The sequence below is a fragment of the Macrotis lagotis genome, chromosome 7 (assembly GCF_037893015.1).
Source record: "Macrotis lagotis isolate mMagLag1 chromosome 7, bilby.v1.9.chrom.fasta, whole genome shotgun sequence".
NCBI classification, from domain to species: domain Eukaryota; kingdom Metazoa; phylum Chordata; class Mammalia; order Peramelemorphia; family Peramelidae; genus Macrotis; species Macrotis lagotis.
The window spans coordinates 41,264,488-41,277,875 of record NC_133664.1 but is presented as its reverse complement, the minus strand read 5'-3'; the positions used below and the strand labels follow the sequence as shown (position 1 = coordinate 41,277,875).

General features: G+C 40.3%; 1 protein-coding gene across 3 annotated transcripts; it reads left to right on the top strand.

Moving 5' to 3' along the window:
• Positions 1–1,173: 1,173 nt before the first annotated feature.
• LOC141494534 (chemokine C-C motif receptor-like 2) lies at positions 1,174–12,878 on the top strand. Of its 3 annotated transcripts, XM_074195843.1 has the most exons (5): positions 1,349–1,446; positions 1,737–1,808; positions 4,463–4,694; positions 7,807–8,040; positions 9,463–12,878. In XM_074195843.1, the coding sequence occupies exon 5, from the start codon at positions 9,511–9,513 to the stop codon at positions 10,507–10,509; it is 999 nt and encodes a 332-aa protein (XP_074051944.1). In that variant the 5' UTR covers positions 1,349–1,446; positions 1,737–1,808; positions 4,463–4,694; positions 7,807–8,040; positions 9,463–9,510; the 3' UTR covers positions 10,510–12,878. The 3 variants fall into 3 exon arrangements, with proteins under 3 accessions (XP_074051943.1, XP_074051944.1, XP_074051942.1); XM_074195842.1 differs by lacking the exons at positions 1,349–1,446; positions 4,463–4,694 and adding an exon at positions 1,174–1,331; XM_074195841.1 differs by lacking the exon at positions 4,463–4,694.
• Positions 12,879–13,388: the final 510 nt, after the last annotated feature.

Here is a 13,388-nt window from a genome sequence, read left to right as displayed (position 1 = left end):
TCACTCACTATCTTTGACTTCATAGAATCATAGATTCTTAACATTGGCTGAAACTTTTAAAGGTCATCTAGTTCAACTTGTCTGCTCCTCTAGTCACTACTTAAATACTGCCAGTGACAGGGAACTCATTACTTTACAAAGCAGCCCACTTGGTCCTTAGCTCTCCTACACAAGGCAACCCATTTCATGTTTTTTAAATAAAAGAAAAAATGTTATTTATTTTGAGTTTTATGATTTTCCCCCTATTCTTGCTTTCCTCCCCCCACCCCCCACAGAAGGTAGTCTGTTAGTCTTTACATTGTTTCCATGGTATACTTTGATTTAAATTGAATGTGATGAGAGAGAAATCATATCCTTAAGGAAGAAACATAAAGTATAAGAGATAACAAAATTACATAATGTAACTTTTTTTAAAATTAAAGGTAATAGTCCTTGGTCTTTGTTCAAACTCCACAGTTCTCTTACAGATGGTATTCTCCATTGCAGACAGCCCCAAATTGTGCCTGATCGCTGCACTGATGGAATGAGCAAGTCCATTGAGGTTGATCATTGCCTCCATGTTGCTGTTAGGGTATACCAACCCATTTCATTTTAACAGCTCTCATTATTGGTAAGTTATTTCTTCTGTTGAACTGTGGTCTGCCTCCTTCTGTCTTCTACCCACTTCCTCCCAGCCCTTTCTGCTATAGCAGAGAAATCCACTCTCCTTCCTATTCCAGCTCTTCAGGTGTTTGAAGTCAGTTATGACTCCCACCTTCAATCTCTTCTAAACCAAAGACCACAGATCCTTTGATTGTCCATGCCCTCCCAAGCCCCCACACCTCATTTGGGGTGGGGGTGGGGGAATTCCAATGTTCTCTTAAACTATAATACTGAGAATTAAGAGATGGTATACTGGGAGAAATTTAGGTGATATCAAAAGACATTTAATAAACATTTATTTTTTAAATACAGTATTCTAAATTAGATGAAATGTTCCAGAAAGCAAAACTCTGTTGCATGTGGAACGCAGTAAGATGATTTCATCCATTCTTCCAGACTTCCCATAATCGTTTCAGTGACATCAGTCTCGAGAATCGTGACTGTGGCTGCCTTCTTTTTTAGCAGCCTGTTTTACACTGATTTCAGTTTCACTCTGAGTTTCCATTTCCCCATGAAGAAAACAATCCCATGCTACGTCCTGCCAAGAATAGCATGTGAGGGCTGGGCAGATGACCAGGGGACCAACAGAGCTGGAGCCACTGAGCCTGGGACTGGATTTCATCATCATTCCCATGAGCAGAAATGGAATTTCCTTTGGAGACGGTATAAAAAGAAAGGGTCTTGGGGAGGTAAGCAGTCACTTTTGCTGGTTGAATTCAGATGAGCTAGGATCCGGTCGCCCCTGGGAAGGAATGGTTTAGTTGTGAAGAAAGTAGCAGATGGACCTGCCTCAGCCTCCAGCAGGTGGGGAGGGGCCATGTGGGGTCACCAGGGAGTTGAACTCTTTCTCCAAGGTGCTGGTGGTTTTTCTGGTACATTGGGAAGGTGACTGATGTGGGGGGGGTGGCATTGTGGACTTTCCAACCCCACCACTCAGAATATCTTGGGAAATGAGATTGGGCTTAATAAATACACCAGAGTAGTGTGTTAATTTACCAGAAGGAAAAGTCATATAAATTTAGGTTCCCCTTTGGCTACAAATCTGCCTTGCTATTTAAATAGTTATTGCTATTCTTTGTTACATTATTTTTTAGTGGGAAAGGTACTGTCTCCAGAGTCAAAGGACCTGAGTTTGGATCCTAATTTGGCTACCTGTGTAACTTGGGGTGAGTCACATAATTTCCCTGTTTCCCCATCTGTAAAATGAGGGGGTTGTACTTGCTGCCCACTGAGGTTCCCTCCATTCTAAATCTCTGATGTTTCTGAATATATCCTTCCTGCTTCCTTTACTCAGAAAGTTATCTGTTGTGACAAAGGATAAAAAACAAAGAGAGGGTGGGGAAGCAGTTCAGGAAAACTCTTGGCACAGGCATTGTTCCACACTCCTAGCCCCCATCTCTAAAAAGAGAGGGGGATGCATTTTCTCTTCTTTCTTTCTGGGCCAAGCTTGGTGGTAATAATTATACAGCTTTAAGTTACCTTCTTTGTTCATTTTTTTTTGTTTTTTTTTACATTGCACTCTTTATTCTCTCTATTCATCCTGTCAACAATTATTTATTAAGCTCCTACTATGTGCACCAGACACTGTATGAGCACTGGGATTATAAAGAGAGGTCTAAATAACATCTGCCCTCAAGCAGATGACAATCTAATAGTGATGAGGGGCAACCTGCACACAAACAGGGACAAGATCTATATAGGATAAATGGAGCTCATCTCAGAGGGGAGGCATAGCATTAAGGCAGATCAGAAAAAAGTTCTTGCAGAAGGGGGAACTGTAGGGGTGGCAGTGGATAAAGCACCTGCCCTGGAGTCAGGAGTACCTGGGTTCAAATCCGGTCTCAGACATTTAATAATTACCTAGCTGTGTGGCTTGGGCAAGCCACTTAACCCCATTTGCCTTACAAAAACCTAAAAAAGGGGGGGGGGGAACTGTAGCTGAGACCTGAAGAAAGTGAGGATGCCTAAAAGGTAGAGGTGAGGAGACAAAGGAGAGTGTTTGTTCTCTCTATGTTATTGTTATTATACGTTGTTCTCTGGGTTCTGCTCACTTCATTTTGTACCACTTGTACAGGTCTTTCCAGGTTTCTCTGAAACCATCCCCATTTCTCATCTCTTATAACACAATCGTAGTCCATCACATTCACAAACCATTATCTGTTCAGCCATTCTCCAGTTGGTGGGTAACCCTTCAGATTTCAGTTCTTTGCCAACCACTGTTATATTTTTAGATATATGGGTATTTTTCCTCTTTCTTGGATCTCTTTGGAGTGTGGACCCTTCACCCCATCCAGTAGTATCACTGGGTTTTTGGAGCAGATATTCAAATTGCCCTGTCAACATGCATTTATGTACCTGTTTTCCCACAGCCCTAAAGCAGGTGTCTTTCTCTCTTTTTTGTCCATTTTGACAAAATGATAGGGATGAAATGGGGCCATTTCTTTCATTGTTAATGATTTGAGGCACTTTCCCATAAATCTGTTGATGGCTTGGATTTCTTCCTCTGAAAAGTACTTGTTCAGATCCTTTGACTATCATTTAGGAGTGGTTTAAATAGAGTTTTCATTAGTTTTCCCTTATACTTTAGAAATGAGAACTTTATCATAGAAATTTGCTAAAAAGTCTTTCTCCCCAAATACCTGGAGCTCTGATAATTTTAGGTGCATTGGTTTTCAAACTGAAGATTTTATATTTGATCCAAGAGCCAAAAGGGAGCCACTGGAGGTGATATGGTCAGATGTACTTTTTAGGAGGATCATTTTGATAGATAAAACGGAAGACAGTGTAAAGTGGAAAAAGACCTGATACAGTCGGGAAGTGACAAGGGCTTGAAGTATCAAAGGAGAGAATGGGGAAGATGGGAGATTGGAAATGGGGAGGGGGAAGGGGAAGGGGAAGATAAGAGAGAAAGGAAGGACAACACCCTAAGTGTCAAGCCTGGGTGATGGACAGGATGCAGCAACAATAGCAGGGAAGTTAGGGATAAAGGAGGTGTGAGAGGGAAAGACAGTGAATTCAATTCTGGACCTGTTGGGTTTAAGATGTCTACAGGAGGGACAGCTGGGTGACACAGTGGATAGAGCACTGGCCTTGGAGTCAGGAGGACTTGAGTTCAAATTTAGCCTCAGATACCTAATAACTACCTAGCTGTCACTTTCTTTGTCACTGCTCTTGGGCAAGTAACTTAACCCCATTGCCTTGAAAAAATCCAAAAAAAAAAAAAACAAACAGACAAACCCCAAAATCAAAATAAGATGTCTAACTAGTTAGATGTCTAAAAGGGGATGTGACACTGAGGCTTCATGGAGAGGTAAGGGATGGATAAATAGCTCTTAAATAGACCATTTGACTTATTTCAGTCTATATCAGTTATTCCTTGGCTGCCTATATATGAAGGCAGTTGACCTGAGACCCTGCTTTATCCCTCCTGAGCTATATTATAGTCTCTAGGATGGCACCTCCACCAGAATCAGAGCAACCTCTCAGCTCCTTTCCCTGTCATTATGTAGACCCTGGTGCAAGGCCTGTACATAATGTCCTATCTCCTATCTCTGTACCTTTGTACAAAGTCCCCATGCCTAGGATGCCCTTTCTCCTACCTCCACCTCTTAGAATCCCTAGCTTCCTTCAAAGTTCAGCCTAAGTACCACTTCCTATAGGAAGCCTAACTAGATTCTCAGTTGTTAGTGTATTTTCCTCCAACATTATTCATCTACTATATATTTTGTATTTTCTTACTTGTGTCCATGCCCCCAACTTCTAATTGAATGTAAGTTCCTCAAGGACAGGCACTGTTTTGTTTCTGTCTCTGAATTCCTAGGACCAGGAACAGTGCTTGGCACATGAGTTCAACATGTGCTTGGTGAGTTGAATGCATTTGGATTCACAACCTCCAGATAAAGCTGCATGACTTGTCAGCTGTGAAAGCTTGAGTTGGGGTCACAGCCTAAACCTAAAAAGACTATTCTTGGACTGGTGATTGACTCTCCAGTTCACAAGCCACAGCATCTCTACCTAAACCAATTATAGCACCACCAACCACCTCTTTAAAGGTCAGTCTCAGTTAATGTGAAATAACATTTGTGACATTTAAAACTCAACCTTGAATTTGTATGACTTGAGAAGTTTTTGTGATAGAAAAATTATCAGGGACTCCTGTCAAAAGGAAAAGTCCTCTGATGATAAAGGAAAATTCTTTCTGAGGAGCTTTTAGCAAGATTAGGAGGTGCTTCTTGGTCATTTGGGGGAACCTCCAGGTCAAGAAAGATGCAGTTACTGCCAAACTGGGATTGAAGAGTGCTCTGCAATAGTCTATGAAAATAGACTTTACCAAGTGATAGTCATCTACAGTTAGGAGGAGATTTTCCTTGGGTTCAAAAACTCAGTTTTGCATAAGAAAAGAGAAACTGGGCCAGTTATTAGGAAAAAGCTCTTGGAGATTTAGTAGACCACAATCTCAATGAATCAGCAGTAGGATCTGACAATCTAAAAAGCTAAGTAATGATCTTTGACTACGTTAGGAGAGGCATATCGTGCAGAATGGGGAGGAGGGTAGTCCCACCATATTTAGCCCAGTTTAGAACTTCTCTGGGGTCCTGAACTCAGGTCTGGATGCCACATTCTAGGAAGGACACACAGGATGGTGAGGGGCCTTAAGCCCATGTCACATGAGGATGCTTTTAAGCAACTGGGGATGTTTAATATGAAGAGAAGAATTAGAGAGAAAGATGAGAGTTGATCTCAAGAACTTGTAGGGTTTGGGGCAGGTGGATGGCTCAGTGGGTCTGGAGACAGGAAGACACATCTTCCCCAGTTTAAATCTGGTCTCAGACTTTACTGCCTGTGGGATCCTGGTTGCCTCAGTTCCTCATCTGTAAAATGAACTGGAGGAGGAAATGGCAAACCACTCCAAAGTCTTTGCCAAGAAAACCCCAAATGGGGCCATGGAGAGACAGACAGGCACAGCTGAAGCAAATCAACAGCAAATGTGAAAGGGTGTGATGTGGACTAAGAATCAGGCAGCCTGTGTTGATAGGACCTCAGATATCTTCCAGTCTAAGGACTTTGTTTTCCAAATAGGGAAAGTGCAGGGAAGTTATGTAAATAATCAAGTTTACTCAGACAATGATCAACAAACACAGGGTTCAAAGTCAGGAGGCATTTTTCATTTGGACCACACTGTCTCTGTTTGGTCAAAGCAATTGAGAGAAGTTGTAGAGAGGAAGATTAAGAGGCTTGAGGTAAGCAAAATATCCTAGCAACAGTTAGCCCAAAGGGAAATGAGAGACCTTGTCAAGAAGCTGTTTCCCCATCACCAGGGGTCTTCAAAAAACAAACAAATGGACCACCCATCACTTGTGGGGATTTTTGAAGAGGAAAAGTTTGATATGGGTTAGACTCTGTGTCCTTTAGGGTCCATTCTGAGTCACTGTGTGCTAAGAGAACTATACTGAAAGAACTTATCAACTCACAAGGTAATAAGTACATTATTAAATTAAGTTCAACAAATATTAACTAAATCTTACTATGTGTAAGACTGATCCCTGGCACTAGGTGACAAAGACTAATTGAAAAATCTCAGGGAGGTAAGAATACCAGTTGTAGACAGGTATGTGATGAAAGTTAATCCCAAGGAAAGTTCTAACATGAAGGGAACAAGAAAGACTTCTTTTCAGAAGTAGCACCACCTGAGTTGACCTTAAAGAAAATATACCCTTGACGTCAAACCTTAAGGGAAGCATATGGGGTGGTTTTTAAAGAGGCAAAGAGGTAGAGGGGGTGGTTTTTAGAGAGGCAAAGTGGTAGAGGATGCAATGATGAGTTATGGTAGTGGCAAGTAGAACCAATTTATCTATAAAGTAATATGTCTAAAGGGGAGTAGAATGCAGTCATATCATAAGGATAGTTAATGTATATGAATTCAATCATGTGTGTTCAGCAAGAGAAAAGAAATTAAATAGTACAGGTGACATGGGCTGCTCTTCCACTCAATTTATGATTGTCCCAGAGGATGAGATGGGAGCCCTGCATGTTCCTTCTCCTAAGCCACAGTTCTCTTCATTATATTCACATCTCTTCATTCTGTATAGGTTGACAGAGCTAATAAATGAATGAAAAGGAGACCCTAAATTCACCTTCCTTGGAGTAACTAGGAAGATGCCCCCTTTCCTTTGGTACTGTTGTGTCTCTTGTTGTTCGGTCATATCTAACTTTTCGTGACCCCTTTTGGAGTTTTCTTGGCAAAGATACTGGAGTAGTCTGCCATTGCCTCTCCAGCTCATTTTACAAATGAAGAGCTGAGTGAAATGGGGTTAAATGACTTGCCCAGGGTCACAGCGAGTATATGTCTGAGGCCAGATTCAAACTCACAGAGAGGAGTCCTAACTCCAGGCCTAACACTCCATCCTCTGCACTATTTATCTCCTCTTACCTGATGGTAAAGCAGGAAGAAGAAACAGTTGGTAGAGTGGTCACCCTCTTCATGGCAAAGTTCCTTCAAAGAGTATTTTCTCCCTAATCATGAGTTTTCCAACTTGATTCTTTCCTATTTCCTAATCAATCACTTCCCTGCGTATTATAAAAAATAAAATTTATATTTGATTATTCCATAGCAGACCAACATTTCAGATGCATCTGCTTTCTGATTTAGGCTGTCTTTTAGAATCTCTCATGCCCTTTCCAAGCACATACAAGCATTGAAAGAGTAATATTGTATTTTCCACAGGATTTATGAGCTTTTTGTGGGTAACTTTGATTATACACAATTGCTGACTTCAGAACCTGATTTCCAGCACTGTCCTGTGAAATGTCTGGAAAGGTGACCAGGAGGCTGACTCTGGGGGACAGTTTAGTGGATGGAGAGAGCCTTGCTGGCTCGAAGGCAGATGAAGGCAGGGAGACATCTGAGAAGGACTCAAGCTAGAGGAAGCTTTTGGGAAAGCACTTAGAGGATGGGCAAGATTCAAGAGTGGAGGTGGGGGGGGTTATTCCAGGATAAGGGACAGCATGATGTAAGACTCCTTCTAAAATAGAAGGGACAGCCCATCCTGCAGAGGAGCCGGCTTATCTCAAGCAGCCAGGAGACCTGGCAAACGGAGAGCCCGAGGTAGGTTTGGGGGAGGGGAAGACTAGAAAGAAAAACAACAGCTTCCTCTACTTCCACAGAAGCTTCAGAAGTCCTGAGGACTCACTTGGAGGAGGCTTCAGTTGACTTATTTCAGGAAGTTACAAAGGATGACCCATGGTAAAAAACGAAGAGAGCAATGAACTTCTTCCTGTTCTTGGGGCTTAGATCTGGAGCTGGGGAGGACAGAAGTCTCCTTCTTTAGCCAATGTGTTGTTCGCCCTTTGGGCGACTGCTCAGAAAACAGTCGAACTTTACACAGGAAGATCCTTCTGGTAAGTTGAACTCTTTTAGCCAGCTGTTGTATGATTTCTGTTTGCTTCTACAAACTCTGTAACCTAAGTTTTCTAGAACTAAGATAAGCCTTATATGAGAAACTTTCAGCTGTGAATAACAGACACTTTTTTAACAGTCACTTTATGGTAATGGAAAGTAGACCCAATTTATCTATAAAGTAACATATCTAAAGGGGAGTAGAATGTAGTCATATCATAGGGGCAGTTAATGTATACATACTACATGGTATTTTCATGCTAGAACATTGTATGATGACCGTTATGATGGACTCAAGCTCTTCTCAGCAGTTAGTTGATCAAGGACACTTCTAAAAGACTTGTGGTGGAAAATGCCCTCCACCTTCACCAGAGAAAAATCTATGGAGTCTGGATGCAGAGCAAAACATAGTATTTTCAGTTTTTAAAACCGTTTTTATGGTGTTTTTTTCCTTTTTCATAGTCCCCCCCCCTTAGTTCTTATTCTTCTTTTATAACATAACTAATATGGAAATATGTTAAACACAATTATACATGGATAATTTGTATCAGATTAGTTGTTATGGGGAGGGGGAGGGAAGAAAGAGAGGTAAGAAAATGTGGAAATCAAAAGCTTACAAAAAGATGAATGTTAAAAACTATCTTTACCTATAATTGAAAAAAGAAAAGAACATTCAAAAAACCAAAAAAGTGCATGTTGAGTTGAATTGTGTTAAGTAAGTTATGATGTTTTTCTCCTAGAATGCCTCCTGTTATTTGTTATTATTTCATGAGTACATGTTTTATGCTATGGTTCCCCTCTCTCTTCCCACCTTCACTCACAAAGAATCGTGAGTTTTCCAGAGGGTATATGAAATACTTTTTAATTCTCCTGTAGCACCTTGAACAGAGAGAAACACAAATGCTTGTTTAATGAATTCATTGCTTTGGTAAAGTATGGATGCATTCTGAGAAAATTTTATTTCTCATCAATGGAAATGAGTGGTCAAGGGTACAGTGGATAGAGCACCGACCCTGGAGTCAGGCTTCAAGTCCAACCTCAGACATAATACTAACCTAGCTGTGTGTCCTTGGGCAAGTCACTTAACCCCATTGCAAAAACCCAAAAAGAGAAAATGACTTGGTCACACAAGAGCTCAGGCTACAGGTGGTAGAAAAATTAGCACCTTCATTTTTGCAGATGAGGTCATTCAAGCTTTGAGACCTACCTAAATGCTAGTGGTTATTATAAACAGTAAATGAAAGAACACTATTCTCAAAAAGAGACTTGGTTTTTTTTAAGTGACTGCAGAGGGTCCCAACGGGACAGGGAGGCCAGCCTGGGTCTTCTGATGTTAAGACCAATGTTTTCTGCTGTGAAGCAATGACTCTGTAAATTCAAAGCATGGTTATATTATTATTTCTAATTTTTTTTCTTTTGTTCAGAGAGAGAGAGAGAGAGAGAGAGAGAGATCTTTCCTAAGCCAGCTCAAGATGGACAATGACACTTCGACAACCTACTATGATGTTTTAATAGAAGATGACTTTACCGAGGACCTGAGGCCACAGTGCCACAAGCACGATGACAAAGCCTTCGAAGCACAAGTTCTGCCTGTGTTTTACACTGTGATATTTCTCCTTGGTCTGGGTGCCAATGGCTTCCTTGCACTGATCCTAATCAAATATAAGCAACTCAGAGAGCTGGTGGACGTCTTTTTCCTGAACATGACCATTGCCAATTTCCTTTTCTTGTTCACCTTCCCCTTCTGGATTTACACTGCAAAACATAGCTGGGACCTCGGAGATCCAATCTGTAGACTGATTTCTGGGGTCTACTCAGTGGGCTTCTATGGGTACACCTGCTTCTTGGTTCTTTCAATAATACATCGCTATATGGCAGTTGTCCATGTGGGAAGATTTCACATAGCCACCAGGAAGACTGCCTATAGCATCATTGCAGGTATGTGGGGACTGGCCCTGCTGGCCTCTTTACCAGAATTTATACTTTTCCAAGTTCAAATGGAAGGCAGCAATTACATTTGCCACTTTGTTCAACCTCATTATCTACCAGGGGAAGAGAAGTCCTGGAGCCATTTTCTGGCTTTAAAGATGAACATTTTAGGGTTTCTCATCCCAGTATCTATTGCTATCTTTTGCTTTTGGAGAATTAAAAAAACATCAAGATATAAGGAGAAAAAATATGAAATTTTAAGATTTATTTTTGTCAAGTCACTTGTTTTTATGGGATTGTGGACACCTTACAACCTAGTGCTTTTCCTTAGGACTTTTCGAGAGCAATTGAACTTGAATGATTGTGAGAACAGCTATCAACTGGACAGAGCAGCCCAAATAACCAAAATTATTGCAAACACTTACTGCTGCATTAATCCTGTGGTCTATGAACTTTTGCATTTTACATTTTACAAATGTCTCTATTGCCCTTTCCATCCCCAAAATAATGCTGAAGGTCATCTGAGGGAGAGGCCGATATAGCAACTGCTGACAACAAAGGGACAGCTGAACCATTCCACTACATTTTAAACTATAAGTATTGTAGACTAAATAAAGTTTCTCTTGATTTAATTCATTCCTCAGCTTTGGGAAATTTTGTGCCAATCTCTGTTATATTCTCACACATCTATGTATATAGGTATGCTTGTGTATCCATAACATATATGAGGCATCGATGTGTAGTACCTTGTCATATCTAACCAATTAAAATCTAAGTTTCTTGAAGACATGGGTGGACATCCTTTCAGAGGGCTCCACTCAACATGCTGGGGCCTTTCTCTATTCCTATTCCTGCATGAATACCAATGGAGCAAATGGGATGCCCACTGGCTATCTCTTGTTCTTACCTCTCTTCCAGTAATATATTTCTTTGATATTATCCTTTTTTTAGTGGATATATGGTGCTGGGGTAGCTGGAAGGCACGGTGGATCCAGTGCCAGGCCTGGAGTCAGAAAGAACCCCTTCTTAAATTCAAATCTGACTCAGACACTTTTTACTGGGTGATCCTGGCCTGACCCGTTTGTCTCAGTTTCCTCATCTGTAAAAATGGGCTGGAGAAGGACATGGAAAACCACTCCAAAAACTTTACCAAGAAAACCCCAAAAGGGTCCCAAAAAGTTAAGATGTGACTGAAAAACAACTAGACAGTAAATGCAGTGCTGCCAATCCATGCCCTCTCTGAGCGGCTTCATTGCCTTATGAGTGACAAAGAATAATTCTTCAAGGACCAAGCGTGGCATGATGGAAAGAGGGGTAGACTTCGAGAGCGGAAGAGTTGAATTCAAATCCTTCCTCTGACAATTGTTGGCTGTGTCATCCCCAGCAAATCAATTTACCTCTTTTAGTTCTGTCAAACAAAAAATGGAGATAACAATGTATGAACCTTAAATTGCTATATAAATGCCAGTTATTTTTGTACATAGCTTCACCAGAAGAATATTCTTGTTAAAAGGATAGGCCTCTGGGGGGCAGCTAGATGGTACAGTGGATAGAGCACCAGCCCTGGAGTCAAGAGTACCTGAGTTCAAATCCAACCTCAGACACTTAATTACCTAGCTGTGTTGCCTTGAGCAAGCCACTTAACCCCATTGCCTTGCAAAAAATAAAAATAAATAAAAAAGGATAGGCCTCTGTTTTAATTTGGCATTTGGAGTCATTAAAAAGCACTGTGCAATTTCCTTAATATTATCTGGTTTGCTCATCTCCCCTCTAATTCTGGGTCAGCTCACTATCCATTAGTAATGTCTGTCAATTCAATTTAATTCAACAAGCATTTATTAAGTGACTGCCATGTGCCAAGATTGCACTCCATATACACAGACAAAAAGTAAACATTTCCTGTTGTCAAGAATTTAAATTCTATTGCAGGTGGGTGGGTGGGTAGGTGGGAAGAGAACACAAATATACTAAAAATCAAATAAGATATAGGCCAAGGATACTGAATGATCCCATCGGGCAGCAGATTGGCCTGCACTGTTAATGGGAATCTGATCCTCCATCTCTGTCTCTGGTCCTGCCTGATGGTCGAGAGAGCAGGTGGTGTGGTCCTTGGAACTGGACGGTTATGGAGGAGTGAGCTATGTTTGAAATGTTCACATTCCAATTCTCATCCAGTTCAATTCCTCACCAAATGATTGATTAAAATTTTAATAGAGATGGGAAAGGGGTATGTGTGTGGGTTGGTAGGTTTTAGCATTCTCTAGAATTTATTCAACAATAAGGCAGGTAATTTTTTTTTTGGTCTAAACCTAGTTTGTGTAACTTGAGATTTAATCTCTCAGTGTATTCAAAAACTGGGCCTCTGTGATGTACTTCCTCATTCATTTATGTTTAGTGTAGCCCAGCTTCTTTTCTCAACTTCGTTTCTCAATGCTATTTCTACAATAATTCCTTTTGTAGCATACTTGGGACTGAAGTGTTGGGAGTCCAAAGAAGGCAGCTCTACTGGAATTTATAGTGAAAAGACATTGGATGAAAATTTTTATGGAATGTTTTCCATGTTCATCTACTTTTTGTCCTCCAAGTTTCATCTTAAAAATCCTTCAGGATGACTTTGGTTGGTTTGGTCTTCCACCAGTCTTGTGGATTTGTTTTTTCCCTTGTTTTTCTCTCCACTGCTCCTTGCTGCTTTATGAGTTGATGCTGCTCAAATGTAAGATCCTACAAAAAAAAAGTTTTCTTGGTTATTGTCTCATTCTTTTTGACAATTAAACAAAGTGATTGTCCTGTCTAGGATCTTTTTTCTAGTCTTTTTGTGACAGTTGATTTACAAAAATTAAACTTTTATAAATTATTCATTTTTCTACATCAATGGTTTGTTGGAAATGCCTTTTTAAGTAGACTGAATTGTTAATCATAACTTCCTCTCTTATTTTATCTATTTTGATATTAATTTTTATCTTTGCTCTAATAAACTAATGATTTGACTATATACATACAGATTGCTTATTTAAACATGTCTCTGCTATCCATGACAAGTTATTTCCTATTAAAATTCCATATTTATGATGTCTCTTGATCTTCGGAACCTGTGGATTCCTTTCTTGAAAAAAATGAACATGACATCCATCTGTGAGGCTTCTGATTACTCTATAAGCTTTTGGCCTCATTCATGTCTTATTCCTTACTTTGTTTTCAAATGTTTGTTTTTTTCAATAGCTAAGTCATCAAGTTATAGTAAATAATAATAGTTTATAAATCATTTAGACTTGTAGAACACTTTCCATTCATTATGCCATTTATCCCTCAGGCAAGATAAGGAATACAAATATTATCTCGATTGGCAAATAAGGAAACTAGACTCTGCAGATACCTCCACATATACATACGCTCATATGTGTGTATCTATGCTGGACTCACC